At 48.5% G+C, this 27,774-nt stretch overlaps 1 protein-coding gene across 2 annotated transcripts in view; it reads left to right on the forward strand.

The window, feature by feature from the left end:
* Positions 1-1,280: 1,280 nt before the first annotated feature.
* Zc3h3 (zinc finger CCCH-type containing 3) overlaps positions 1,281-27,774 on the forward strand; it is a 138,317-nt gene continuing 111,823 nt past the window's right edge. Inside the window, exons 1-3 of one of the 2 annotated variants that reach the window (XM_004656380.3) lie at positions 1,281-1,406; positions 2,477-3,794; positions 5,863-6,053. In XM_004656380.3, the coding sequence (XP_004656437.1) occupies positions 1,361-1,406; positions 2,477-3,794; positions 5,863-6,053 (1,555 nt within the window). In that variant the 5' untranslated portion in view covers positions 1,281-1,360. Of the gene's footprint in view, positions 1,407-1,935; positions 2,068-2,476; positions 3,795-5,862; positions 6,054-27,774 lie in introns of those variants that run through there. The other variant, XM_045144090.1, reaches the window with a different exon arrangement.

The raw sequence follows: 27,774 nt of genomic DNA on the forward strand, positions 1-27,774 counted from the left end.
TCAAAAAAACAAACAAACCAGTGGTGGCGCACGCCTTCAATCCCAGCACTCGGGAGGCAGAGGTAAGAGGATTGCTGAGAGTTCAAGGCCACCCTGAGAGTACATAGTGAATTCCAGGTCAGCCTTAGCTACAGGGAGACCTGTGGGAGACCCTACCTCGAAAAACAAAAACAAACAAAATAAAAAAAAGTGTTTTTTTTTTTTTTTTTTGTCTCTTTGGAAGAGTGTCTCATGTTGTGTATGCTAGCCTTGAACTTGTTATATGGCCAAGGATAACCTTAAATTCCTGACCCTCTTGCCTCTGCCTCCCAAGTGCTGGTGTTACAGACTTGCCCAGCCAGCTGAGCCTCGATTCTGGCCTGTAAAACATCAATGAACGTGTTTAGGGAGTGACAGATAAGGGCTGGGGAGATGACTTCGTGAGCAAGCATGAGGGTCCCAGGGCCCATGTGGAATGCTAGGCGTGGTTGTGCATGCTGTAATCCCAGTGCTGAGGAGGCTGACACAAGGAATTCCGGGAGCTCATGGGCTAGCTTGTGTAGCTGAATCGGTGAACTACAGGCTCAGCAAGATGCCCTGTTGATTGAGGAAAACATCCAACGTTGACTTCTGGTTTCCACACTCAGAAGCACATCACACACACACACACACACACACACACGTATTCAAAAATTAATCAATCAATAAAATATAAATAGTTGCTCAACCTGCCCGAGGCCTAGTACCACAAACAAAACCCCATTAATAGTCTGTTGCGTGTACACGGCATTTTGCTTATCCATTCCTGTTGGGGACACTTCAGTTGCTTCCATCTGTGAATAATGGTGTACAAACAAATTAGCACCGGTGCTTTCTATTCTTTGGTGTAAATCCGAACGGTATCGCGGGATCACAGGGCAAATCTAGTTGTAAAGGTTTGAGGAGCCTCCAGACTGTCACGCCAGGTTGCAGTCTTTACGTTCCCACTTAGGACCTTTCTCGCCTTACGCCAGACTGCACCCGCAAACGGAAGTCTGGTTCAACACGTCCCAGGCTGTTCTCCGGCCGCAGTGAGGGCGTCAACAGGGTTTCCCGGCTCCAGGGCAACTGTCACGTACCCGATTCCCACAGGTCTCCCTGGCCCGCAGCGCACGACCTCACCCGCTGCCAGGACGCAGGACGCTTTCGGATGAGGCCACGCACCTCTCTGCGCGTGCGCCCCGCGGCGTTGCCGGGCGACCGCACGTCCCGCGCCCCGGCCCACGCCCAGGCGGGCCTTGCGCAGTCTCGACCCCGGCTCGGTGGTTCCGGCCCCGCCCTCGGGACACAGTCGCGCGGTGATGACGCAAGGGGGCCTGGCCGGACGTCGCGGACTGTGGAGATGGAGGAGAAGGAGCAGCTGCGGCGGCAGATCCGCCTCCTGCAGGGTGAGGCGCCCGCGGCCGGGTCGCGCGTCGTCGTCTACCCGGTTCTCGCCGCGGATCCTGCCCCGAGCGGCGCTCGACCGATTCCGCACGGTCGGCCCGGGCGGCGTCCGAGGGCCTGGGCGGGGCGCGGCCGTCGGGCTTCCAAGTCCGCCCGCGGGTGACACATCCTCGGCCCGGCTCCGGTGGCGAGTGAGCAGGCCCGGGCTGCTGTCGCTCCGGGACCGGGACCGGGACGGGGACCGGCCCGGCTTGGTGTCTGTTCGCCCTGCCGACGGCGCGGCGCGGCCTGCTCGGAGCTTGGTTCTCACCCGCCGCCGTTGGCCGTCTCTCCCTCCATACAGGCCTCTGCATGCAAGCCTTAGGCCCGAGTGGGGCTTTGTACGCGTTAAACATCCTTTTCTAAGTTCTCCCTACAAAGGAGACTTAAGGCTGGAAACCGTGGGTGGGGGAAAGTCCAGGAGGTTCGCCTCCTGCTTTGCGCCACTTCTTGGGTAACCAGGGGTGGACGTGGCCTTCAGAGAGTAGAACAGGACCTGTGGTGGAGGTGTTGGTAACTGGAGACAGAGTATGTCTTCCCTCCTGGTCCAGAGCAGCCATGAATGGCTTCCTTGGACAGCCCTGTATGGTGTCAGGCCTCTTCTCTAGGAGATGGTCACATCTGGTAGGTCGCCAGCCTGTGTGTGCCCTGTTTTGTTCTGCTGTCAAGCACTGGGTGCCAGAGGTGTGAGTTCTGGAGATAACTGAGGTGCAGTCCTACATCCTTTCCATCTGTGGGCAAGCCAGAGGACTGCTGGTACCTGACTTGACCTCTGAAGTCGAAACGATCATACTGGAGGGCTGAGTTTTCAGGATAATCAGGCAGAACTGGATTGAAGGTGGACTGGTGTGGGAAACCTTGCGGAACTCAGGCTGAACTACCAGTGGTCCTCATGCCCTGGGGCTGTCCCTCTGAAGCCAGCAGGAACTCAGGATTGTTGTGGAGTCTGGGTTGTTGGGCAAGGGTAGACTGGATTGTTGCAGTTTCTGTTCACACCTTCCTGTTAACTAAGCCTGTGGTTCTGTCTTCTCAGGACTAATCAACGACTACAAAAACCTCCATGGCAGTGCTCCAGCCCCGGGCACCTCAGCTACTTCCCGGTGGCAGCCTCCCGTTTACCATGGTGGCAGGACCTTTGGTGCCCGCTACCCTCGACCAAGTCGGCGAGGTTTCTCCTCACATCAGGGGCCCTCATGGCGCAAGAAGTATTCTCTTGTGAATCGGCCCCTAGGAACCTCTAGCCCAGCTACTGATCATACTGCTGGGTCACCCCTTACGACTGGGGGCAGCCAAGGCCCTGACTCCCAGCAGTATGTCATTGAGAGACAGGTCCAGCTCAATCCAGATCAGAACATGGTCATCAAAATTAAACCACCACCACAGTCTGTCTTCTCCACTGCTTCAGGGGTTCAGCAGGGCTCTGTGGAAGAATATGATGACTCCTCTAGGAGGGATCAGAGACTCCAAGGAAATGAGGGTGAGCCCTTGGGTGGGCAGCTGCATCCCGCAAGGTCAGGAAAAGCCAAAACAGGCTACAGTGTGGAGGACTCCCTTCTTGTCTGCCAGAAGGAGCCTGGCAAGCCCCGAGTAGTGAAATCTGTGGGAAAGGTGAGTGACAGCTTCCGAGAGCCCCGACATTCAGTCAGTGAGACTGAAATTGCCATCAAGGCACACTTCCCATCGTCTATTCCATCCTCTCACACTGGTTTGGCCCTGGGCACGAAGGTTGGTCCTCATTTTACTGCCAGCTGTGCTCATCAGCTCCTTGGGGACAAGATAGAAAATGCTAGCCACACACATCAGCCAGCTCCCTCAAGCACATTGGTGCCTTCAGCCAGACCAGCCTCAGAGATCAGGCAGGCCAATGACACCTCACTGCTAGTGTCTTGTCGAACCAACAAGTTCCAGAAAAATAACTACAAATGGGTGGCTGCCTCAGCAAAGAGCCCCCGGGCCACTCGGAGGGCTCTCAGTCCCAGAACAGCCGCGGAGAGTGTGAACAAGACCTCTTTTGGCACAGCTGGAAAGACAGAGAAGCCACAGCCCAGAGTTGACTTAGAGGCTGGGCCCGGGAAGTTGACCATGCCCTCCAAGCCTGGACCCTCCCCCAGCAAGTACAAGTGGAAAGCTTCTAGCCCCTCTGCCTCCTCCTCTTCCTCCTTCCGTTGGCAGTCAGAGGCTGGCAGCAAAGATCACACTTCTCAGCTCTCTCCTGTCCCATCTAGGTCCCCACCAGGGGACCGACCAGCAGTGGAACTGAGCAGCTTGAAGCCTGTCATTGGGGAGAATGCACTGTCAGCTTACAAAGTAAAGAGTCGCACCAAGATCATCCGGAGGCGGGGTGGCACCAGGTGTGCATCCCACTGTCCTCTCTGGGTGGGTGGGCCAGGGCGAGGCTTGGCAGGGTCTTTGTGGCTGCTGAGCTGTGGGACTTGAGGCCTGTGTCGTAGTTTTTTTTTAAATTTCTTTTTATTTTATTTTATTATTTTTTGTTTATTTATTTGAGAGCAACAGACAGAGAGAAAGAGGCAGATAGAGAGAGAATGGGCACGTCAGGGCTTCCAGCCACTGCAAACAAATTCCAGATGCATGCACCACCTTATGCATCTAGCTTATGTGGGTCCTGGGGAATTGAGCCTTGAACCAGGGTCCTTAGGCTTCGCAGACAAGCGCTTAACTGCTAAGCCATCTTTCCAGTCCTATATTTTATTTTATTTTATTTTTTTTCTATATTTTATTTTTTAATATTTTCTATGAAAGAGAAAAAGAGAGAGAGTTGGTGTGCTAGGGCTTCAAGCCACTGTAATCAAACTCCAGATGCATGAGCCACCTTGTGTGCATGTGTAATGTTGAGTGCATGTCATGGTAGTTTTAACTCATGCTTCCTTCTTGGTCTGTGGGCGGAAAGGCAGGCTCCTGTTGGGCGTATCTAGCACTGCTGATTCGCAAGGGAAAGGAAGGCTCCTGTTGGGCGTATCCAGCACTGTTGATGTGGGGCCTGGGCTAGGGCCTTTGTGTGTGGTTATGGTCATGTTTTGAGTAGGTATGAGGCTGGAGGTACTGTTGTCCTGTGAATGCTCAAGATGAGGCTCCAAGATTCACGGACTTGTTTGGGGCTCCAGGTAGGCAGGCAGTATGGAGCCCTGTCCCCGGTGGTGCTGGCAGGCCCACCCTTTCTCCTGTGGGTGAGAAATCAGGAGTTCATTGGGAGCAGTTTCCTTTGTAGATGGGCAGAACTCAAGGACATGGCATGCCAGGCCGGGTGCTTAAAGAGCAGCTCCGTGGGTCTGCCCAGTGAGTAGCAGGAGCGGGAGGCTGATCTGACCTGGAGCAGTGGGCCGTACATCTGTGCTCAGTGGTAGGCTGGGACTCTGGGCAATGCTGCCTGGGCTTCCCTGCTCTGTCTTTGCGCCATTTGTGTCCGGCGGGTGGTGGACAGGGCTGGTTTGCTGCAGTCTGCTGGCCTTTCCCTGCATTGGATTCTGTGGCCGCCTTTGAAGAATGCTGAGGCATTGGGTGTCATCATCCTAGAGGAAGCAGATTAGTGACCCATCCCAGCCATCCCCTTGCTGGCCAGGTGAGGCTGAGCCACTGCCTTATAAGTGCATGTCACTTGGCTGAGTTCCCTGTCCTTGCAGGATTGTGGGAGATGTGACGATGATGTTATACCTAGAGTGTTTGGTCTAGGCTCAGAGACTTCCATCAGGTCAGCAGCTAAGTGCAAGGGTGGTGGCTGTGCTGGTTGGGGAGAGGGTCCACCTAGGATGCCAGTATCCTGTAGTATTCCAGAAGGCACCTCCTGGCTATGAATCCCCTCAGGAAGTTCTTCCTACTGTCTGACCTAGATCTTTGGCACTTCATAAGCTCAGTCTCTCTGGCTTTACACCCCAGACAGAAGCTGTCTGTAGTTCCCTAGCCTGGATTCCCATTCCTCACAGTGCTTGGAGGATGGCTTTACTCTCACCATGCTGGTGGCTTCCTCTATTGTGGGAGGAGCTTGGAGGAGTCTGGGAGAAGTGGACTTGGGAAATGGTGGCATGTAGACCTAGTGATCACTCCTTCTCAGGGCTGGCATCCTTCCCTAGCACCTGTAGCCCTGTACAGAGCTCATCTGGCTTAGGGAGGCGGTGATGTCCTGGGAGGGGCTCAGGGATTGAGATCTGTTTGCTTCTCATCTACCTGGGGAGGCCTAGTCTTTTTCCAGGTCTGCCCTTGTACTGTATCCTGCAGAGAGGATAGGGGGTGGAGCAGCTGTCAGCTCAGTGCTGATTAGGTGGGGAAGGCAGAGTCAGAAGGAACCCATTGAGCTCAGCCTTGGTCTGCCTGTGGTCCTTTTCTCCCATGGGTCTGGGTAAGGAAGCCATTGGGCAGATCCATCCAGTGAGCCTATTGGTAACTGCTTTTGTTTTGTCTCCATAGCCTTCCTGACAAGAAGAACAGCACTTCAGCCGCCACCACCAAGATCCACCTCAGCCAGCGACGGAGACAGGCCCTCCGGGGGAAGAGCAGCCCCATTCTGAGGAAGACCCCCAACAAGGGCCTGATGCAGATTTCCAGGCACCGGCTGTGTGGCCTGCCACCAAGCCGTGCCCACCTCTCCAGCAAGGAAGGTACACTAGGGAGCAGGGGCTCTGGGAATGGACTACACTCTTGTGGCTGGCTAGGAACAACATTCACCACCTTCTCAATGTTGTCAGAGGGCCTTGGTCTTTGGGGACTCCATTTAATGTGTGCAGGACAGTGGTCTGGGTGGGACATGTGGCAGGGCAGGAGTATGGTGGCCTTTTGCCCACCAGTGTGTACCTGTTGTATCCCTCCTAGAAGAGGTGACCTTGTGCTGTGTAGAGCTCATGGCTTTTCCTCCTCTGTCCTTAGCCTGCCACAGGCATCCCCTTCCTTTCCTGAGCCAATCTTGGCAGGGGTGGGGGTGCTCAGTCATGGTTTCTTGGTCTCTTGGTTGTCTGAGCAGCTGGAAACCCTTGTGAGGTCCTGAGAGCCCTTGTGCGTGTTGTGGGGCCTGGCCCACTGAGGACAGAATGCTGTTGCTAGGATACTGAGGGAGCCACCTTCAGTCTGCTGTATGCTCAAGAATCTGTGTAGGAGTCTAGGACCAGGTGGTGGTGCTAACCTGTTGCTACCAGAAAGTAGGATGTATCTGGGTGTACCCAATTCTGTCTTTCTTCTGTTTTTCTCCTTGACTACCTGGAAGGTATTGGCAGATTTGTGAAATCTTTAGAGGGTGGAGTGCTTGGGGACCATCCGGTCTGAATGGGCATTGACATTGGGGTCTACATACTTGCCATGGCCTTGAAGATTGTCCATGAATACACTTTGGGAGAGTGGTGCCAGATATGAGTGCTTGCATGGGGCTGGCCATGGAAAGTGAAGTGTGGGATCCAAGTGGAGAGCTGAAAGGACTATAGCTGGGGCTGGGACCATAAGCACAAAGAAGGCTGGAGAGCACTGGCTGTCAGGCCATCCTCTGTGGTCACAGTGCTGTCTTCCTGTGGGAAGAAGGGTGTGTGGAAGATGTGCTGGGTAGGAGTGGAGGGGGTTGGCCTGGATACGGCCGGTCTCACTGTGGCTGGTTGGGAGAACAGGCTGAGGCCTTCAGCTTTGGGCAGAGGAGCTGGAAGATCTGCTGGCACCAGGTCTGGCAAGGTTGGAGGAATAACTGTGGGGCCTCTTGCAGATATCCTACAAGTCAGTCCCACTTGTTTGTGTACATGACTGGCCTGAGCCCTCTGTAGGCCCAGGGCAAAAGCCATTTTTTACTGGGGGCTGGCACATCTACCCCAAGTTCCACAGAGTATAGTCAGGCAGGGAGGAGTGAGGGTATTGTGAAGTTGCCAGCTCTACTTGCCAAGGGGGTATAGCCTTGGGTGGGGCACTGTGTGAAGGGGCCACTGGAGGGTCGGGAAATGGCGGCCTCGTAATCTCAGACAGATGCATCTGATGGCTGCATTGGGATCCTGCTGGGGAAAAGCATTCCTCTCACATTCACTCACTTGCCTCTCTGCCAAGCCCATGTTAGACACCTTGGGGCCTTATGCTTGCTCCTGGGGATGCTGAGCCCCATTCCCATGCTAGAGGCAGATGATTACCTGAATTCTTGTTAACAGCCTGCAGAATTGCCTTTGGGAGATAAAGGTGTCCTGAGAACATAGAGGCTGAATAGTGGGCCACAGGGAAGGTGGTCAGCACTAGGCAGGTACTGGGCATGTTCTGAGGAGTCCTGAGTGAGGAGAGTAGTTTTCAGTTCCCTCTGCAGGTGGAGGCAGCAGTTGGACCTGGAGAAGAAGGAACACCTTGTAGCCAGTGTGCTATCCAGGATCAGGGAAGGATCAAAGCCAGTTGGAGTGTGACATGAGGTCATGAATAAGGTTCTTACAGGTCACAGTAAAGAAAAGGGGTTAGTTCACGTTAACTTGGGAAACCAGAAGAGGGAGCTGGGAAGAAGCTTGTGCCACTGTCCTTAGATCATCAGATGGTAGTGTTGGACCCATGAATGCCCAGCAGGCTGGGGCAGGCGGCGAATTATGATAGCCGATATGAAGGGCCTTGTATGTGAGATCAAGGATGGGTCCTTCACCTTTCAAGTGGACAGGAAGCTGTACCTAGAACATGAGATGCAGAGCCTATGCCCAGTATGGCTCCAGAGACTGCCACTGTGAAACTCCAGGTAGGCAGAGGCCACTAGGGTGGGTTGCTGTAGGAGGAGATTGGAATGAGGACCAGAATTTTCTGGGCTTAGGGCCTGGGGGGACCTAGCTTGCCATAGGAATTGGTGTGGGGCTTCCCCAGCTCTCTTTTGCAGAGCTCACTGTCTCCTTCAACCCCGTTCACCCAAGAACTGAATGATGTTCCAGGCCCTGTTCAGGTCTGTTTTGGGCTCCAAGGCTGGGGTGCTGCACCCAAGCTTGTGTGACTGCTAGAAGGCAAGGTCTCCAGTGGACAGTTAGAGGGCAGTGACTCCTCCTTAATCTGCTTCCTTGGGGTCTTCTCTTTTTGTTTCCCCTCCAGCAGATGATTGTCTTTGTTCCTGATAATCTCTTTGCACCAGTACCCCGGTGTCCAGGGAGGGACCTGACCGTCCTGTATAAACCTGTGCCCAGGAGTGGGGTGTCCTGGCAGCTGCCAGCCCCCTCAGTATCTCTGAAGTCCTAACCTCAGCCCTACTATGCAGCCAAACTGCCAGCAGAGGGCACACTTGCTCCTCTTATCCCTCCATCCACCCTTTTCTGGTAATTGATTGCCTAATTTCCTCTTTATGTGAAAGAAAGCAGATATCAAGTAATTTGCAGCAATAACCTGCTAATGCTGGGCCAGTATCGAAACTCCCCTGTTCATTTCAAGTGGCAGATAAAACACTAATACATAATTATCCTTGCAAATTGGATTGTTTTAAATAACCAAAAGGCTATGGCCAGGAGAAAGTGATCCCATCTCCCTTGAGTTACTCTTGCAGTGTAATTGCTGCGTTCAATCAATTTCCCTGGCATTAGAAATTCCATCACAATCAACATTAAGCTTTATTCATTGTGATGGCTAAGAGCTGGGCCATTTCTCCTCTTTTTCTTAACTGGCAAAATTAATCAGGGAAAAGATTTTAAACATTTACCCGTGCGAAAGAGGTCAGCCCTGCCACTATATTGCTCAGCAGATAAGGGGGCTAATAAAAAGAAAATTGAATTACTAATGATCACCAGGAACTGAGTATATAAAACCTGGCAATCGCCAGTTCAGGGGAAGGAGAATCAATTTTCTTGGGACAAGGTGCGCTCATTTTTTATTTTGGCGCATATTATCAGCAATTTAATTTGAGAGCGCATAAACAGGAGGAAACAGTTAGGGAATAATGAGCCTGGAGGTGTAAAGTGCCGCAGGATAGATGCTGTACACAATTTATTTGGCACAACGGATAATCACTTTAATTGAATTCAAAACTGCATTGTTCAGCAGATGTGAGGCTGCTTACACGCCTGGGGACTGAGAGTGACAGGAAGGTTCCAGCCTGACTTGTTACCTCCCTTCCCTTCCCTTCTCATCCTATCCCATCGTATTCCATCCTATCCCTGCCTCCCCAGCCCTTCCAAAAGTTATTTGGACTGTAGGTTCTTGGGCCTGGGGTAAGACTTCAACTGTGTGGTGGAGTAGGAGCCCCTAGAGAAAGCCCTGAGGGGCAGGGAGCTGTGTGTACTGGTTGTACAGCAGAGATCTGCTTGCTCTGTCTCCCACGGGCAACTGCTGGAGAAGGCATCTGGGGAGAGGAGATGAAGCCTGTGGGGATATAGCACGAAAGTCACAGTGTGATGCTTTGCCTTGGGCCAGAGGCTTGAGAGACTTGGCCAGCTCTCACCTTATGCCAGGCCTTGCATGTGGCTTGATTTCCTGGGCTGTGTACAGGATGCTATTCAGTCTGCATGTGCCAGGCTAGCTCTCCACCTGCAGCCCTGGGTTGGGTTGCTGCTTGGTGCCAGTAAGTAATAGTCCCTTGGAAGGGCCAGCTGTCCAGGGCTAAGGAAGAAGCCCTGTGGGTGGGCAAGCTGTGGTGTTATCCCTTCTCAGGGGTCTCTTTCATCTGCTTAAGGTGGATGTGTGGTTGTCACCTGCCCTTCTCTTCCTGTACCTCCATGTTAGATCCCTGACCCTGTCCTAGAAGTTGAGCTTTGCAGATGAGTCACCTGTGTGGTATTTTTGGGGTTGAGCTTTGCTAGAGGGCTGATGGGGCTGAATAGGGAGGACCAGGTGAATTTTCACAGTGGTCTCCTGCAGACAGTAGGCCAGTCCAAGACCTACAGCCTCCCAGGCTTTCATAGTAGCCATCTGCCTCTGGTCTAGTGTTCTCTGGCATGTGGCAAGACTCATCTTTTAGTCCATTTTTATTCATTTATTTATTTGAGAGCGACAGAAAGAGGGAGGGGGGGAATGGGCTCGCCAGGGCCTCCAGCCACTGCAAATGAACTCTAGACACATGCGCCCCCTTGTGCATCTGGCTAACGTGGGTCCTGGAGAATCTAGCCTCGAACCGGGGTCCTTAGGCTTCACAGGCAAGTGCTTGACCACTAAGCCATCTCTCCAGCCACTCTTAGTCCATTATGGTGGCCTCATGGTATGAAGGAACCACTGTAATTGTTTATAGGCAAAAAGCAAAGTGTCCAGTCATCCAAGATCTCACTGAAGGGTGAAGGTCTTGGCTCCTTGTCTGGAATTACTCAGTGCCAGGTCTTCCTGCCCTCCTGCCCTCCTGTCTGGGATGAGAGTGTACTGGGATGGATATGCGTTCTCAGATTCAGAGTTTCCCAAGAAAGTACCCAGGGAGCTGTCCTAGTGCAAGCTCTGTCAGCTTCTTCTTGGCTCCCATCCTGGGGCCGGCACCCTTGGAGGGCTGAGGACTTTCCAGCATATAGTACTTTTAGGGCACTGAGCCTACAATCTCGCCTCTGGCCCTATGAAGGCAACCTCTCCAGAGCCCTATCCAGCTCTTCCTGGTCTCTGGGTAGTCTTCCTGCAGATTGTGGTAGGACAGCAATCCATTGTCCCCTGCTGTCTATACAGGCAAACACTCTTGGGCCACTGCCTGCTTGTTCTCTTGAGCTTTCAGGGCCTGCCTATGAAGGCCCATCTTTGACTCTTCAGAGGTCCCTGTGTCCTTGGCTGTCCCCTTCTCTTGCAGCAGACTCTTCTGGTGCAAATGGGTCCTTTCAGAATTACCTCCTCAACCACTGTGGGGCCAGCTTGCCCAGCAGCTTTGGGCACAGGAAGCCCGTTCAGATTCCTTCTAGCTGTGGCTTTGTACTGTTTGTCACACCAATGTGTATGTTTTTTTAAAAAAATATTTATTTATTTTTGATTTTTTGAGGTAGGGTCTTGCTCTAGCCCAGGTTGACCTGGAATTCATTATGGACTCTCAGGGTGGCCTCGAACTCATGGCGATCCTCCTACCTCTGCCTCCCAAGTGCTGGGATTAAAAGCATGCACTACCATGCCTGGTCTATTTTTTAAAATATATTTTATGTACTTGAGAAAGAGATAATGGGCACAGAAAGGCCTCTAGCCACTGCAAACGAATTCCAGACGCATATGCCACCTTGTGCATCTTGCTTACATTGGTCCTGGGGAATCAAACCGGGATCCTTTGGCTTTGCAGGCAAATGCCTTAACCGCTAAACCATCTCTCCAGCTCTGTTTTTTTTTTTTTTTAATTTTTATTTTTTTATTTATTAGAGTCAAGGGAGGTGGTGAGAGTGAGAATGGGCATACCAGGGCTTCCAGCCACTGCAAACGAACTCCAGACACATGCACCCTTGCACATCTGGCTAACGTGGGTCCTGGGCAATTGAACCTGGGTCCTTTGGCTTTGCAAGCAAGTGCCTTAACTGATAAACTATTCCTCCAGCCCTGTTTTTAATTCATTCATTAAAATTTATTGAGCGCGCGCGAGAGAATGGGCATGTTAGGGCCTTTAGCCACTGCAAACAAACTCCAGACACATGCACCACCTTGTGCATCTGGTTTACATGGGTCCGGGGAAATCGAACCTGGATCCTTTGGCTTTGCAGACAAGAGCCTTAACCATCTCTTCAGCCCATGTATGGGTCCTTTTAAGCAGGTGCCAACTGTGGGGTGTGCTGAGCCTTTTGCTTCTGCCTCCAGCAGCTCCTCCCAGCTGACAAGTGAATTCTAGATGCATGCACTACCTAGTGCATCTGGCTTTACTTGGGTACTGGGGAATCAAACCTGGATCTTTTGGCTTTGCAGGCAAGTGCCTTAATAACTAAACCATCTCTCCAGCCCCTACTTTTTTTTTTAATTGTTTTTGGTTTTTCGAGGTAGGGTCTCATTGTAGCCCAGGCTGACCTGGAATTCACTATGTAGTCTCAGGGTGGCTTCGAGTTCATGGCGCTCCTCCTACCTCTGCCTCCCGAGTGCTGAGATTAAAGGCATGCGCTACCACGCTTGGCTGCCCATGATTTTTATTTGAGATAGGATCTCACCAGGTTCCGCAGGCTAGCCTTGAACTCACTCTGTAACTCAAGTGGGCCTTGAACTTGTGCTATCTTGCTTTAGCCTTTCCCAAGTATCTTTCACTTCCTCTCCTTTTTTTTTTTTTTTGGCCTCTGACTAGGCCCACTTTCTTCCTGGTCAGACTTGATTCTGTAAAAGCCCCACCCCCTTTGTGAAGCCTTCACCCCATTTGGCCAGGACCTGTTCATATATGAACCAAACTCCTCTTCTCCCTGACCAAACCTCCCTAATCTTATCAGATACTACCCTGGGACAGGCCCTGCTCTTTGAAGTCCTTAGCCATCCCTGTCCTGTCTTTGACTAGGCCCTGCTTGCTCTGGCTAGTTCCACCCTAATACTCTGTGTCTACTTTTTTTTTTTGAGACCCCCCCCCCCCCCAAGGTAGGGTCTCACTCTAGCCTGGGTTGGCCTGGAACTCACTCTGTAGTCCCAAGCTGGCCTCAAGCTTCCAGCAGTCCTCCCACTTCTGTCCCCGGAATGCTGGTATTAAAGGCATGTGGCACCTTGCCCATAATGCTGTCCTCCTCTAGACTGCTCTTCCCTCTCATGTCCAGGGTTCTGTGCTTTCAGTGTTCCCGTGATTAGTCGTCCAAGCTATCTGCTCTCAGGTCACTTCTCAGTTATGGGCATTCTTTCTTATGGCTGCATTTTTGCATTGTGTAAATTGTAGCGTTTGCATTCCCCCCACCTCCCAGGGTACTGTAGCAGGTAAGCAGTTAAGGCTGTGTCTCCCTCACACTGTCTGTTTGCTCCTGGCACATGACTGAGTCTTTTGGTGCAAGTCATAAGAGTGGATCTTACTCCACTGCATAGGAGGCACACAGGGCAGGATCCTATGCAGACCCTTCTGGGTAAAGGCTATTCTCTGTGATTCTGTCACCACATATATTGAAAGCCAGTCCCTTGCCTCACACCAGAGCTGCTTTTGAGTTAGCAAACCCTGCTGTGCTAGGGATTCTTGCCTCCTAGACTGGCAATGCCTGGTCAGTGTGTGGGCAGGAGGGTGTGCAACGCCATGTGTCTGAGTTCCTGTCAGGAGGAGCTGTTCTCACCAGGGCGGCCTCAAGATCTCACAAGGCTCAGCACTGTCAGAGCACTACACCCTGTGCATTCTGTGTCTGACAGGGCTGAGCCTGTCAGGTGAAGCAGTAAGCTTTCCTTTCAAGATGTGGAGAGCCTGGTGGGTGGAGCCAGTAGCAGTGTGCTTGAAGGGCCACTGTGTAGAGAGAGCAGAACATTGCTGCCTTGCACTTGGGTCTTGGTAGAGTAGCATTTTCTCCCCATCAGAGACACTTAGGGCAGTTGGGGAAGACCAGGAGTAGGACTGCCGCCTGAGAGTGCCACGAGTTCTCTGGGAGTATGGCACTACTGTGAGCTGCAGCCTCATAGGTACCTGTCTTCTGGTCACTTTGAGCTGGATGGTCCCCTGTACTCCCTTGAAGCTCCCTGATGAAGGAGTACAGACATCGAGAGCGCAGACTGGTAGCACAGAGCCTCAGGAGTGGCCTTTTGATTGTGGTAGGACCTGTGACCTAACACGTAGACACTAACCCATGGTCATGCTGGCTAGCTGTCTTCTCATAATCCAGCCCTAGTGTGGGCTCTGTATTGTGGGGGGGGGCAGAGAGCTGTGGTCAGGAGCCCAGAAAGACCCCCCCCCCATGGCAGGGTGTGTGCCACTCTCCCCCATCTGAGGCAGCAGACGCTATGCAGAGGATTGTGGGAGTGCACTGGTGCCTAGGGTACGGTTGAAGTGCTCAGGGACGGTTTGCTGTACCTGACAGAGAAAGGCTCAGTATCTGGGGGCTTGGGTGAGAGGCCAGATTGTGTAGCCATTTCCCATTGGGTGCTGAGAGTAGCCACATCTTGTGCTCAGAGCCTGTGGCACCTGGGTCCCCGTTCTCTGTGCTGGTGGCTGTTTCCCTCTCTACAAGTAGAGCTGACTGTTTTCTGGGCAGCTGGTCGGATTGAGGGAGTGGAACCTTCAGGTGCTTTGGCCAGTCTGGGTCCTTCTGTGTTCTGGTGGTGGCTGGTGGTGCTGCTTGGAAGACCCTCCCTGCCCCATGTCTCCATGTCTGTGAGCCAGCACTGCTTGCTGGTGTGCAGCTGGCCTGTTTGATTTTACTTCGGCAAACACTGTTAAAGGGCGTGGGAGCAGTTAAATCTGGAGTCCTGCTTTCATAAGGGAAAAAGAAAATGCTGAATTAGGCGCTGGGAAAGGCAGCCGCAGCAATCCTTGGATCTTGCATAAATTATCAAGCATGCTGGAGGCCTCCAATTTTACGTTTGTCGTGGCCGTGATAATTAATTATTCCACAAGAATTGGCATGGGAGTGCACGTGTTTGCCACTCTTGATGACATCACCTTGGTGAAGTTAAAGACTAATAATGCTCGCTAGGTCTGACTCCTCATTTGGGAGGGGTGGTGGTGTTAGCATGGCTGGAGCTAACTAACTTCGGGGCAGGCTCTTGGTCCTCTGGCTTGGGGATGCTTGAGCTGTTGTCTTTGTAGACTGAGTTGTGGTGGTCCTCTTACCACTGCCCTCCTTGCTGAAGAGTGGTGCGTCTCCCTGTGTGTCCTGGTGATCTTTAAGTCAAGCACTGTACCTTGGCCACTGAGCCTGGCCTGGCAGTGGGTGTTGGGCTGTGGGGTGAAGGCTCTGTCAAGTTGCCTTTGGCTGGGCTGTTGAGACCCCCAGAGTCTGCTCATCCCATAAGGATATGCTGAGGAGCAATTATAGGATTCCTAAGAAATGTGGCACAAGGCTATCCTAGATGTCAGCTTTCCCCACTCCCCCATGGCCTGGTCTCTCCACTCTAGCTACAGAGCGCTCTACCTGTGGCCAGACCTTTCACTGGTCTGTGCCCAGGCACAGTCATCTGGGCCCTGAGACAGCATGTGGACACAGTTTCAATCCTTGTCCCCTATTTGCTTCCTCGTTGTGACTTTCACTAGGTAGAGCTTCATACCTGGGAAGTATGTGAGGCTGTGCTAGGTCTTGTGGGGGCTACCTGGTGACAGAGCGTAGGAGCAGGTTTGATTCGGTGTGTCTAGGCACCCCCACTTGATAGAGGTGGACCATGGCCTTCCTTATACATAGCAGGGACTTGGCACCTTATCTGCATCCAGGCCTGCCATCCTGTCCTTCCTTCCTGCCATGGCTGTAGTCTGCTCTCCACCTCTGCTGCTGACAGGGTGCCCTCTGTCCCCTCTGCCCTCTTCCATAATAATCCTTGTCCTAGGACTCTTGGTGTGGCACCATGAGGCCAGGCTGGTATGGTCAGAGTTGCATGTGAATATGGATCTCAGCTGGGAACCCATGATTTTCACTAGATCCCTGCCCAGTGTCCATAGCATGCTAGGAGTGGGGTCCTGGTGGGAAAGATGTCCTAGTTTGCCTTGTGTCTCCTGGCTTCCTCTGTGCTATCTCTGGCGTATCAGTGGCCCACCCCTGGTGACTCTTGGTGGGAGGTGCTGTGAGGTCAGAGGAGGGTCTCTAGCTTGGGGTTTCTCCATCTGGTATGGCCCCATGCTATGCTGTACTTCCTCGAGCCAGAGGATAGTGGGATGTTGGTGGCAGGCAGGTTCCATACTTGGGGTAAGAAGGCATCGTGAGCAGAGTGCTGGGTGTGCAAGAGGGGTCCTAGGTCACTACACACATGTGGGAGCCTGTGGTGGTTTGATTCAGGTGTCCCCCATAAACTTAAGTGTTCTGAATGCTAGGTTCCCAGCTGATGGATATTTGGGAATTAATGCCTCCTGGAGGCAGTGTATTGTTGGGGGCGGGCTTATGGGCTTTATAGCCAATTTCCCCATGCCAGTGTTTGGCACACCCTCCTGTTGCTGTGGTCCACCTTCTTTTGGCCAGGGGTTGATGTCCACCCTCTGCTCATGCCATCGTCTTCCCCTGCCATCGTGGAGCTTCCCCTCAAGCCTGTAAGCCAAAATAAATCTCTTTTTCCCAGAAGCTGCTCTTGGTTGGGTGATTTCTACCAGCAATGCGAACTGGACTGCAACAGTAAAGTGGTACCAGAAGTGGGGTTGCTGCTAGACACCTGACTATGTGGCTTCAGCCTTTTATAGCTGATTTTCAAGAGGAATGTGGAAGGAGTCGAAATCTTGGCCTAAGAAATGCCTTGCAGTACTGTAAGTACAGCCTGATGGACTAATCTGGTCAGAGCTGAAAGACCTGAAGGCAGTAAGAACTATGGACTGTGAGGTTTGGCTTATGAGGATGAGAAAAAGCTTTGCCTGGACTGGGCTAGCAGTTTGTGTGAGAATCTTGCTCTTGTGCCCATGTCCTGAGAAGTTGTGCAGGGTTGCTTTGCGTAGAAATGAACTGGTGTGTGCAGAGGGATGTGGCACAGAAAGAAAAATCTTTGGGTGAACTGCTGCCCGTTCAGCTGCAACTGAGAGATTACAACCTTTGAGACTGGGCTAGCTGACCTGTGCTGGGGCAACAGAAAGAATGTCAACTCTTTTGAAGGGGGCTGAGTGCTCAAGGAGTCCTGTTCTTCAAAGTCTGCTTTAATCCCTCCTGGATTAACAAATTGGTACCTACTTGATGTTGTGGAGTATAAGCAATGCTAGAAAGAGGGTCATTGAGTTTGCAACACAGTCTTGTGCTTTGGAAATGGCCATGGGCAGTGTGAAGCAGGTTTGCTGGTTGCCTGCATAGAGACCCCATGGGGCCATGAGGATGAACCGTGGCTTGCAATGGAGACCCAGTGGAGATGCCGGGACCATGAGATGGCTGCCGAGCAGCTGCTGGCCCCGATGAAGTTTCCCAGGACTGTGAGTAGCCTAGCTGGAGGGGCGGAATTGGAATGCCAGAGACTTACTGATTAGAATAATCTGACTTGAAGATTTGTCACTGGCTAGAGTTGCTGGACTTGAAGCTACAGAGTTTGATGTTTGCCCTGGTTGTTTTAAATCTTGTATTGGTTGAATGTTTCTTTGCTATGCCCAATGCCATCTATTGCAGTGTGAATATTTATTCTGTGCCATTATGGGTTTTTTGAGGTTATATTTTGGTATTATGGCTCAGTTAAAAAGATCTTGAACTATGGGGATGTATGAACATCATTGGGATTGATAAAAACTATGGGGACTTTTAAAGTCAGACTGAATGCATTGTATTTTACATAATGCATGGATATCAGTTTATGGGGGCCAGGGGCGGAATGTGGTGGTTTGATTCAGGTGTCCCCCATAAACTTAAGTGTTCTGAATGCTAGGTTCCCAGCTGATGGATATTTGGGAATTAATGCCTCTTGGAGGCAGTGTATTGTTGGGGGCGGGCTTATGGGCTTTATAGCCAGTTTCCCCATGCCAGTGTTTGGCACACCCTCCTGTTGCTGTGGTCCACCTTCTTTTGGCCAGGGGTTGATGTCCACCCTCTGCTTATGCCATCGTCTTCCCCTGCCATCGTGGAGCTTCCCCTCAAGCCTGTAAGCCAAAATAAATCTCTTTTTCCCAGAAGCTGCTCTTGGTTGGGTGATTTCTACCAGCAATGCGAACTGGACTGCAACAGAGCCATAGCCTTTCCACCCCCAAGCTTCAGGAGGACTCTTCCAATGACCCGTTTGTCTCTCTGCAAATCTGAATGCTACCCTGCCAGTGGGAGCTGCTGGTCACCTTCTGTCTCTCCCCTGCCAGATTGTGTGTCCCATTCAGCAGGTCCTCGCTGGTGCTGTTCCATCTTTGATAGTGTGTGTGTAGTGGCCATGCTCTCCTGCTCTGCGCTTCCTGTCCTACTGGCTCCTGTGTGTACTCTGCCAGGATGTTTCCCGTGACTGAGCAGACAAGGATGGAGTGCTGGATGCCAGGTGGCTTGGCTTGGACACTACCCGTAACTTTTACATGCTCGAGGGGTTCTTCCAGGACTGCAAGCGTCTCTCTCCCCCCCCCCCCCAGCTGGGCAGAGTCCAAGCCTCAGCAGCAGTTGTGATCTCTGTGGAATATTGGCTTGGAGCTGCGTGGCTTGGGAGGGCATGTCCATGATACACCTGAGCATTCCAGGTAGAATTCTTGTCTGCTGAAGACAACTGGGCAAGGGAGGCATAAGGCCTCTTGAGCTATGTAGCCCCTTGAGGTGCTGCCACACAGTGGCAGGACCTGACCTGGACCCATATGGTCTAGGATAATGAATGGGAGGGGCATTGGGGTCACCACAGAATTGTATTGCAGGCACCCAAGTAGCACTCCAGGACTGGGCAAGGAGGACAGCCAGGGACATGGGGGCTGGGCAGTGCCTGCTTAGCGTTCTGGAGGTTGGGAAGCACCTCTCTCTGCTCTGTGGGTTCAGTTGCCTGTGCACCTTTCACAGAAGTCTCTTGGGTTCTCGGGCCCTGTGGGAGGGCTTCATTGTAGTGAAAGTCAGAATGCTTTACTTTTGGAGGGCATGCATGGGAAGCCTCGCTTTGGAGTCTGTACTAGGGACCAGCCATAACATGCTCTTAGCCAGAGTGTATCTGAGCCTGGGTTAAACAGCTGTCTGTCTGTCTGGGCTTGTCCCTCTCCCTGTGCTCTGCTGGTGGAACAGCAGCCATGCTTGGGGTCTTTCAGGATATACATTGCTTGAAGACACCCTCTGCCTTTTGGCTTGAATATTTTTGTTTTAAAAGGATGATGTGTGCCTGGGTGGGGTTCATCTGGTTCTGGCTTAGGCTGCTCACCTTGCCAGCATGGTCATGTTGCCCCTGGGCTTGGGAGAGATCAAGGGATCAAGTCTAGGCATCAGGGCTGCTGGTCAGGGCTGGTTAGCACCTATTGTGAGGTCTGTGAAACAACCTGCCACCTGTACCAGGGTCCCTAGGCTGCTTTAAGAATGAAGATTGGCTGGGAGGGGTTTCTGTGAGGTTCTCCACTGCCATGGGTGCCAGCCAGCCTGAGGGCCAGAGAAGGGGTGGGGGAGTGGGTAGGGTAATTTGTCCAAAATATTCAGTTTAGAGCTGGGTGGTGCACGCCATTAATCTCAGCACTGGGGAGGCAGAGGTAGGAGGATTGCTGGGAGTTCAAGGCAGTCTGAGACTACATATTGACTTGCAGGTCAGCCTGGGCCAGAGTGAGACCCTACCTCAAAGAAAAAAAAAAATAGCTGGGCGTGGTGAACATGCCTTAATCCTAGCGTTTGGGAGGCAGAGGTAGGAGGATCATAATAACTTCAAGGTCACCCTGAGACTACATAGTGAATTCCAGGTCAGCCTGAACTAGAGTGAGACCCTACCTTGAAAAATGGGGGAAAAAAAAAAGCCAGGTGTGGTGGTGCGCGCCTTTTATCCCAGCACTCTGGAGACAGAGGTAGGAGGATTGTCATGAGTTCGAGGCCACCCTGAGACTACGTAGTGAAGTCCAGGTCAGCCTGGAGTAGAGTGAGATCCTACCTTGAAAAACACAAAACAAAACAAAACAAAATTTGCAATTTACCTTATGCATTTCGCTGAATAATTATTTTTGCTTTCCTCCAAGCATTTTCTACCTACCTTCCTTTTTTTTTCTTTTCTTTTTTTTCCTTTTCCTCTTTCTTTCTCCCTCCCCCCCCCCCCTCTCTCTGGTGTTTTTGAAGTAGGATCTCACTCTATCGCTCTAGTCTAGGCTGATTTGGAACTCACTCTGTAGTTCCAGGTTGTCCTCAAACTCATAACAATTCTGCTTCTTCCTCCTGAGTGCTGGGATTAAAGATCATGCCCAGCTATTTTCTAATTTTTATATAACCAAGTTTCTTTTTTATTTTGGTTTTTTGAGGTAGGTAGGGTCTCACTCTGGTCCAGGCTGACCTGGAATTAACTCTGTAGTCTCAGGATGGCCTCAAACTCACGGCAATCCTCCTACCTTTGCCTCCCGAGTGCTGGGATTAAAGGCGTACGCCACCATGCCTGACATCCAACTTTCTTTTTGAACATTGGATATGTAGGAAAGGTACTGTTTAGTTTCCAAACATATGGAGATTATGAACTTATTTTTATTTTTTGGCTTCTATTTCATTGATTCCTGCCCTAATCTTTTTTATTTCTTCCTGTCTACTGATTTTCAGTGTGCCTTGTTCTTTTTCCAATGCTTCAGTGAAGCATTAGGTTGTTTACTTGAGACCTTTCTAATTTCTTAATATAGGTACTTAAAGCTATAAATTTTCCTCTTAGGGCTGCCTTCATTGTGTCCCAAAGGTTTTCATATGTTGTGTTTTTGTTATCATTTGATTCTATGAAATTTTTTGATTTCATTCTTGATTCCTTCATTGACCCATTCATCATTTAGTAGTATATTGTTTGGTTTCCATGATTTTGTGTATGCTCTATAGCTTTTCTTGCTATTAATTTGTAGTGTGATTCCATTGAGGTCAGATAGAATGCAAGGAATTATTTCAGTTTTCCTGTATTTGTTAAGATTTGTTTTGTGTCCTAATGTGTGGTCTATTTTAGATAATGTTCCATGTGCTGCTGAAAAGAATGTGTATTCTGCAGCCTTTGGATGAAATGTCCTGTAGATATCTGTTGGGTCCATTTCTTCTATGACCTCATTTAATCCATATGCTTCTCTATTTATTTTTTGCCAGGATGACCTGTCAATTGATGAGAGTGGGGTTGAAGTCACCCACTACAACTGTGTTTGGTGTTATCTGTGGCCTTAGTTCTAATAGCATTTGTTTGATGAAGTAGGGAGCCCCCGTGTTAGGTGCATATATGTTTAGGATTATAATGTCCTCCTGTTGAAGTGTGCCCTTAATCAGTATAAAGTGACCTTCCTTATCTTTCCTAACTAATGTTGGACTGAAGTCTACTTTGTCAGATATTAGGATAGCAACCCCTGCTTGTTTTCTAGGCCCATTTGCTTGAAACACTGTTTTCCAACCTTTCACCCTAAGATAGTATCCATCCTTTGTAGTAAGGTGAGTTTCTTGGAGGCAACAAATTGAAGGATCCTGCTGTTTAATCCAGTCTGCAAACCTGTGTCTTTTGGTTGGGGCATTTAGGCCGTGGATATTAAGTGATATTGAAAAGTGTTGTAGCAGACAGCTTCAGGTTCCCTGAGATGAACTTCCAGACCAGGCAAAGTTATGGAGGTTGGGATATTTATTGAAGCTTACAGATCCCCGGGGAAGTTTCATAATGGCAGAAGAAGCTGGCCTGCTTTCACAGGACCAAGGAGAGAGAGAGAGAAGCACAAGCCAAAAAGCCAAAAGCCACATAGCACTGCATACTTCAGGAATTCCAGCTAGGCACACTTTGCATATCTTTAGATTGAAATCTGAAACCTACCATCACACTTTAAGATCCACCCAGTAACACTGCCTCCAGCCAGGTGGCTGCAGATGCAAACTACAAATAAAAAACTGAATATATTGGGGGCCATCTCTTAAAACCACCACAGGTATGTATTTATTTTTGCCATTTTTTTGGTAGTTCTTCTGATTTTACCTTTGCTCTCTTGCATTAACTAGTATTTGAGTATGGTTTGTTTTTTCCAGGTTCTGTATATATGTGCTTTTCTTTCTCTTCAGCATGGAGGATGCTGTCAAGTGTTTTCTGTAGAGCTGGTTTTGTCTTCAAATATTCCTTTAGCCTGCTTTTGTTGTGGAATGTCCTTATTTCTCCGTCTATTTGAATGGATAGCTTTGCAGGATAACGTAACCTTGGTTGACAGTTGTTATTTTTCAGAACTTGGAATACATCACTCCAAGCCCTTCTGGCTATTAAAGATTATGTTGAGTAATCTGCTGTGAGCCTGATGGGCTTGCCTTTGTAGGTAACTTGATTTTTCTCTTTAAGTGCTTTCAGTATATTTTCTTTGTTTTGTACGTGTTGCAATCAGGTTCGCATTACTGGTAGAAATCACCCAACCAAGAGCAGCTTCTGGGAAAAAGAGGTTTATTTTGGCTTTCAGGTTCGAGGGAAAGCTCCATGATGGCAGGGGAAAACAGTGGCATGAGCAGTGAGGGTGGACATCACCCCCTGGCCAACATAAGGTAGACAATAGCAACAGGAGAGTGTACCAAACTCTGGCAAGAGAAACTGCCTATAATACCCATAAGCCCGCCCCTAACAATACACTGCCTCCAGGAAGTGTTAATTCTCAAATCTCCATCAGCTGGGAACCTAGCATTCAGAACACCTAAGTTTATGGGGGACACCTGAATCAAACCACCACAGTATGTTTGGTAGTTTAATTATAATATGGTGAGGAGAGGTTCTTTCCAGGTTTTGTCTGTTTGGTGTTCTTGAAGCTTATTGTATCTGCATTGGCATCTCTTCCCCAATTTGGGAGAAGTTTTTTTTCCATGATTTAGATGAAAACACCTATGCTTTTGGAGTGAAATTCTTCTCCTTCTACTATACCCTGAATTCTTGTGTTTGGTATTTTCATAGTGTCCTGTGTATCTTGAAATTCCCATTCATACTTTCCTATTAGTTTATCTTTCTCTTTGTTAGACTGCATTAGATCTGCCACCTGGTCTTCTAGCTTAGATATTCTGTCCTCTCCTTTATCCATTCTACTGGTGAGATTTTCTATAAAGTTTTTTATTTCATTGACTGTTCTTTATTGCTAGTAATTATGACTGGTTTTTCTTTATTATTTCTATTCCTTATTTATGTCTTGTATTGACCTCTTTTGTTTCATTAAATTGGTTTCCTGTGTCTTCTTTGATCCCTTTGATTTCCTCTTTCTTTCCTTTGATTTTCTCTTTGACTTCTTTGAGGATATTTATAATCATTCTTTTGAAATCTTTCTCAGGAATTTCCACTAACTCATTCTCACTGGAGTTCATTTCTGATGCATTAATACTTTTTGGTGGATTTATATTGTCTTGATTTTTGGTGTTTCTTGTGTTATAATATACAGATTTTGCATCTTGGATTAATTTAATGCTTGGATTTTGTAGTTTTCTGCAGTATTATTAGATGTATCAATTAATCTGATGTTATATATCTTCAGGGTATGTTCTTAAGGTGCTAGGTGTGGCTCTCAAGACTCTCAGAGTATCTACAAAAGTGACCCTAGATGTTGTGTTTGCCTGCTATGAGAGTATTCAAGTAGGCTGAGTGGAACAAAACATAGACAGATTCTAAAATTTAACTAAACAATGTACACATTCAATGAAAAACAGCACAGAGTATGCAAGAGTAGGTATTATGACAGCCAGATCCTCTAACAAAGTCAATGTCCCTTAGGAGGTGTGTTGCCCCACTCCCTTAATCCTTTCAACTAGGAGGTTAAGATTTCTGGTCTGTTGAGGATTCCATATCAGCTTGTGACCAAGTGAGACCCTTCCCTAATGAACAACAGAAGAGGAAACAGCCACTATAAATCAAGAAGCAACAAATAACAAGCCTAAAATATAGCTTATTTAAGAATGGCAAATTTGACCTTCCATCGGATTTAACATATAATGCATCCTGATGTGTAAGGTGCAATTAGCATTTCCGGTTCAGGCCTATATACCAGGCTTTTTTTAGTGGGTACTGACTTTGTGTAATCCTACTTACCTTTTGGGGTGATTTTTGGTCTCAGTACTGCTGCGCTTCTGCTTGGGTCCCTCTTTGGTGCACTGTGGGTTCAAGTAGGCTGGCTGGGTCACTGGATCGCTACTCTGGTCAAGGGTGCTGGGTGCTGTGAGCTCCCTTCCCCTGGTCTCTGGTTCTTGCTGGCGCTTGCACTGGCAGTGGGGTAGGGGAGGCTGTGGATGTTGCCTCTAGTTCTTCCGCTGGTCCATGTGATCCTCTACCTCCTGATCTGGTCCTCTGTTGGTCACTGCTGTCCTCCTTTCATGTTTCTTGAGTTTGTGAGAAGCTCCAGAGTGAGTGGACATTCACTTCACCTGGCTTTTCTTGTGTTTCAATTGAGCCGTGCGACTGTGGCCCCGTGGACCTGGTGCTGCTATGGACCTGATGGTGCTGCTGGTGGAGCCGCTTCTGCCTGCCTATGTGGGCTCTAGATACTCTGGATCTCTCCTACTTCTCTGCTACAGTTAATAATTTCTTATACCCCTCACTTTTTAGTAGAAGAGTATATTTTGCTGTTTTTGTTTGTTTGTTTGTTTGTTTTTTTGTCTTTTTCTCCCCTAGGCTGCTTTGGTGTGGTTCCTATGCTGCCATCTTAACCAGAAGTTTATTTTTATTATTTTATTTTTTTAAACTTGTTTTATTTATTTGCAAGCAGAGAGAAATAAAAGAGAGACAGACAGAGAGAATGGGTGAGACAGGGCCTCTAGGCACTGCAAATGGATTCCAGATGTATGTGCCACTTTTTCATCTGGCTTTATGAGGGTACTGGGGAATTGAACTTGGGTCCTTAGGCTCTGAAGGTAAGTGCCTTAACTGCTCACCCATCTCTCCAGTCCTTGATGTTTTTATTTATTTATTTTTAAGTTTGTTTGTTTTTTTTTAATTTTTTTTTTTGTTTTATTTGAGAGCAACAGACAGAGAAAGAGGCAGAGAGAGAGGGAGAATGGGCATGCCAGGTCCTCCAGCCACTGCAAACGAACTCCAGATGCATACACCACCTTGTGCATCTGGCTTATGTGGGTCCTGGGGAATTGAGCCTCGAATTGGGGTCCTTAGGCTTCACAGGCAAGCCCTTAACCACTAAGCCATCTCTCCAGCTATATTTTTAAATTTCCTTTCTTTCTTCCTTTTTTTTTCCTTTCCCCAAGATAGCGTCTCACTCTATCTCAGGCTGACCTGGAATTCACTATGTAGTCTCAGGATGGCCTTGAACTCTTGGCAATCCTCCTACCTCTCCGTCCTGAGTGCTGGGATTAATGGTGTGTGCTGCTATGCCCTGCTAAATTTTCTTTCTCTCTTTCTTTTTTAAAAAATTTTTAAAAAAAATTTTAAATTTTTATTAGCATTTTCCATGATTATAAAAATATATCCCATGGTAATTCCCTCCCTCCTCCCCCAACACTTTCCCCTTTGAAATTCCATTCTTATTTCTTTATTTATTTGAGAGACAGAGAGAATGGGCTCACCAGGGCCTCTAGCTACTGCAAATGAACTCCAGATGCTTGTGCCCCCTTGTGCATCTAGCTTATGTGGGTCCTGAGGAATCAAACCAGGGGCATTAGGCTTCGCAGGCAAATGCCTTAACTGCTAAGCCATTTCCCTAGCCCCTATTTATTTGTTTATTTTTTGTTTTTTTTTCTGAGGTAGAGTACTCCACCATGCCCGGCCTTGAAGTTATTTTTATCTTCAAATATTCCTTTAGCCTGCTTTTGTTGTGGAATGTCCTTATTTCTCCCATCTATTTGAATGGATGTCTTTGTAGGATAAAGTAACCTTGGTTGACAGCTGCTATCTTTTAGAGTTTTTAATACATCATTCCAAGCCCTTCTGGCTTTGAAAGTTTGTGTTGATTAATCTGCTGTGATCCTGATGGGCTTGCTGTTATATGTGACTTGATTTTTCTCTGTAACTGCTTTCACTATATTTTCTTTGGTTTGTATGTTTGGTAGTTTAATTATAATATGGCGAGGAGAGGTTCTTTCCAGGTTTTGTCTGCTTGGTGTTCTAGAGGGTTACTGTATCTGCATTGGCATCTCCCAGTTTGGGGGAAGTTTTTTTTCCATGATTTTGTTGAAAACACCTACCAGGTCTTTGGAGTGAAATTCTTTTCCTACTATACCCTGAATTCTTGTTTTTGATCTTTTCATAGTGTTCTGTATATCTTGAAATTCCCATTCATACTTTCCTATTAGTTTGTCTTACTCTGTGTTAGACTGTATTAGATCTGCCACCTGGTCTTCTAATTTAAGATATTCTGTCCTCTCCTTCATCCATTCTACTGTAGAGACTTTCTACAGAGTTGTTTTTTTTTTTTTTTTTTTTTTTTACTTCATTGACTATGTTCTTCATTGCTCGTAATTGTGACTGGATTTTTTTTTCTTTTTTTTTTTATTATTAGCATTTTCCATGATTGTAAAAAAAAATCCCATATTAACCCCCCCCCCACACTTTCCCCTTTGATATTCCATTCTCTATCATATTACCTCTCCATCACAATTATTGTACTTACATATATACAATATCAACCTATTAAGTACCCAAGTACCCTCCTCCCTTCTGTTCTCTTCCCTTTATGTCTCCTTTTTAACTTACTGGCCTCTGCTACTAAGTATTTCCATTCTCATGCAGAAGCCCAGTCATCTGTAGCTAGTATCCACATATGAGAGAGAACATGTGGCGCTAGGCTTTCTGGGCCTGGGTTACCTCACTTAGTATAATCCTTTCCAGGTCCATCCATTTTTCTGCAAATTTCATAACTTCATTTTTCTTTACCTCTGAGTAGAACTCCATTGTATAAATGTGCTACATCTTCATTATCCACTCATCAGTTGAGGGATATCTAGGGTGGTTCCATTTCCCAGCTATTATAAATTGAGCAGCAATAAACATGGTTGAGCATGTACTTCTAAGGAAATGAGATGAGTCCTTCGGATATATGCCTAGGAGTGCTATAGCTGGCTCATAAGGTAGATCAATCTTTAGCTGTTTTAGGAACCTTCACACTGATTTCCACAATGGCTGGACCAGATTGCATTCCCACCAGCAGTGGAGAAGGGTTCCTCTTTTTCCACATCCCCGCCAACATTTATGATCATTTGTTTTCATGATGGTGGCCAATCTGACAGGAGTGAGATGGAATCTCAATGTAGTTTTAATCTGCATTTCCCTGATGACTAGTGACATAGAACATTTTTTTAGATGCTTATATGCCATCCGTATTTCTTCCTTTGAGAACTCTCTATTTAGCTCCATAGCCCATTTTTTGATTGGCTTGTTTGATTCCTTATTATTTAACTTTCTGACTTTATATATCCTAGATATTAATCCTCTATCAGATATATAGCTGGCGAAGATTTTTTCCCATTCTGTAGGTTGCCTCTTTGCTTTTCTCACTGTGTCCTTTGCGGTGCAAAATCTTTGTAATTTCATGAGGTCCCAGTGATTAATCTGTGGTTTTATTGCCTGAGCAATTGGGGTTGTATTCAGAAAGTCTTTGCCAAGACCAACATGTTGAAGGGTTTCCCCTACTTTTTCCTCTAGCAGTTTCAGAGTTTCAGGTCTGATGTTAAGGTCTTTAATCCATTTGGACTTAATTCTTGTGCATGGTGAGAGAGAAGAATCTATTTTCATCCTTCTGCAGATATATATCCAGTTTTCCCAACACCATTTGCTGAAGAGGCTGTCTTTTCTCCAATGAGTATTTTGGGCATTTTTATCGAATATCAGGTGGCTATAGCTACTTGGGCTTACATCTGGGTCCTCTATTCTGTTCCACTGATCTATATGTCTGTTTTTGTGCCA

This window comes from Jaculus jaculus, chromosome 2, assembly GCF_020740685.1.
Source record: "Jaculus jaculus isolate mJacJac1 chromosome 2, mJacJac1.mat.Y.cur, whole genome shotgun sequence".
Taxonomy (NCBI): domain Eukaryota; kingdom Metazoa; phylum Chordata; class Mammalia; order Rodentia; family Dipodidae; genus Jaculus; species Jaculus jaculus.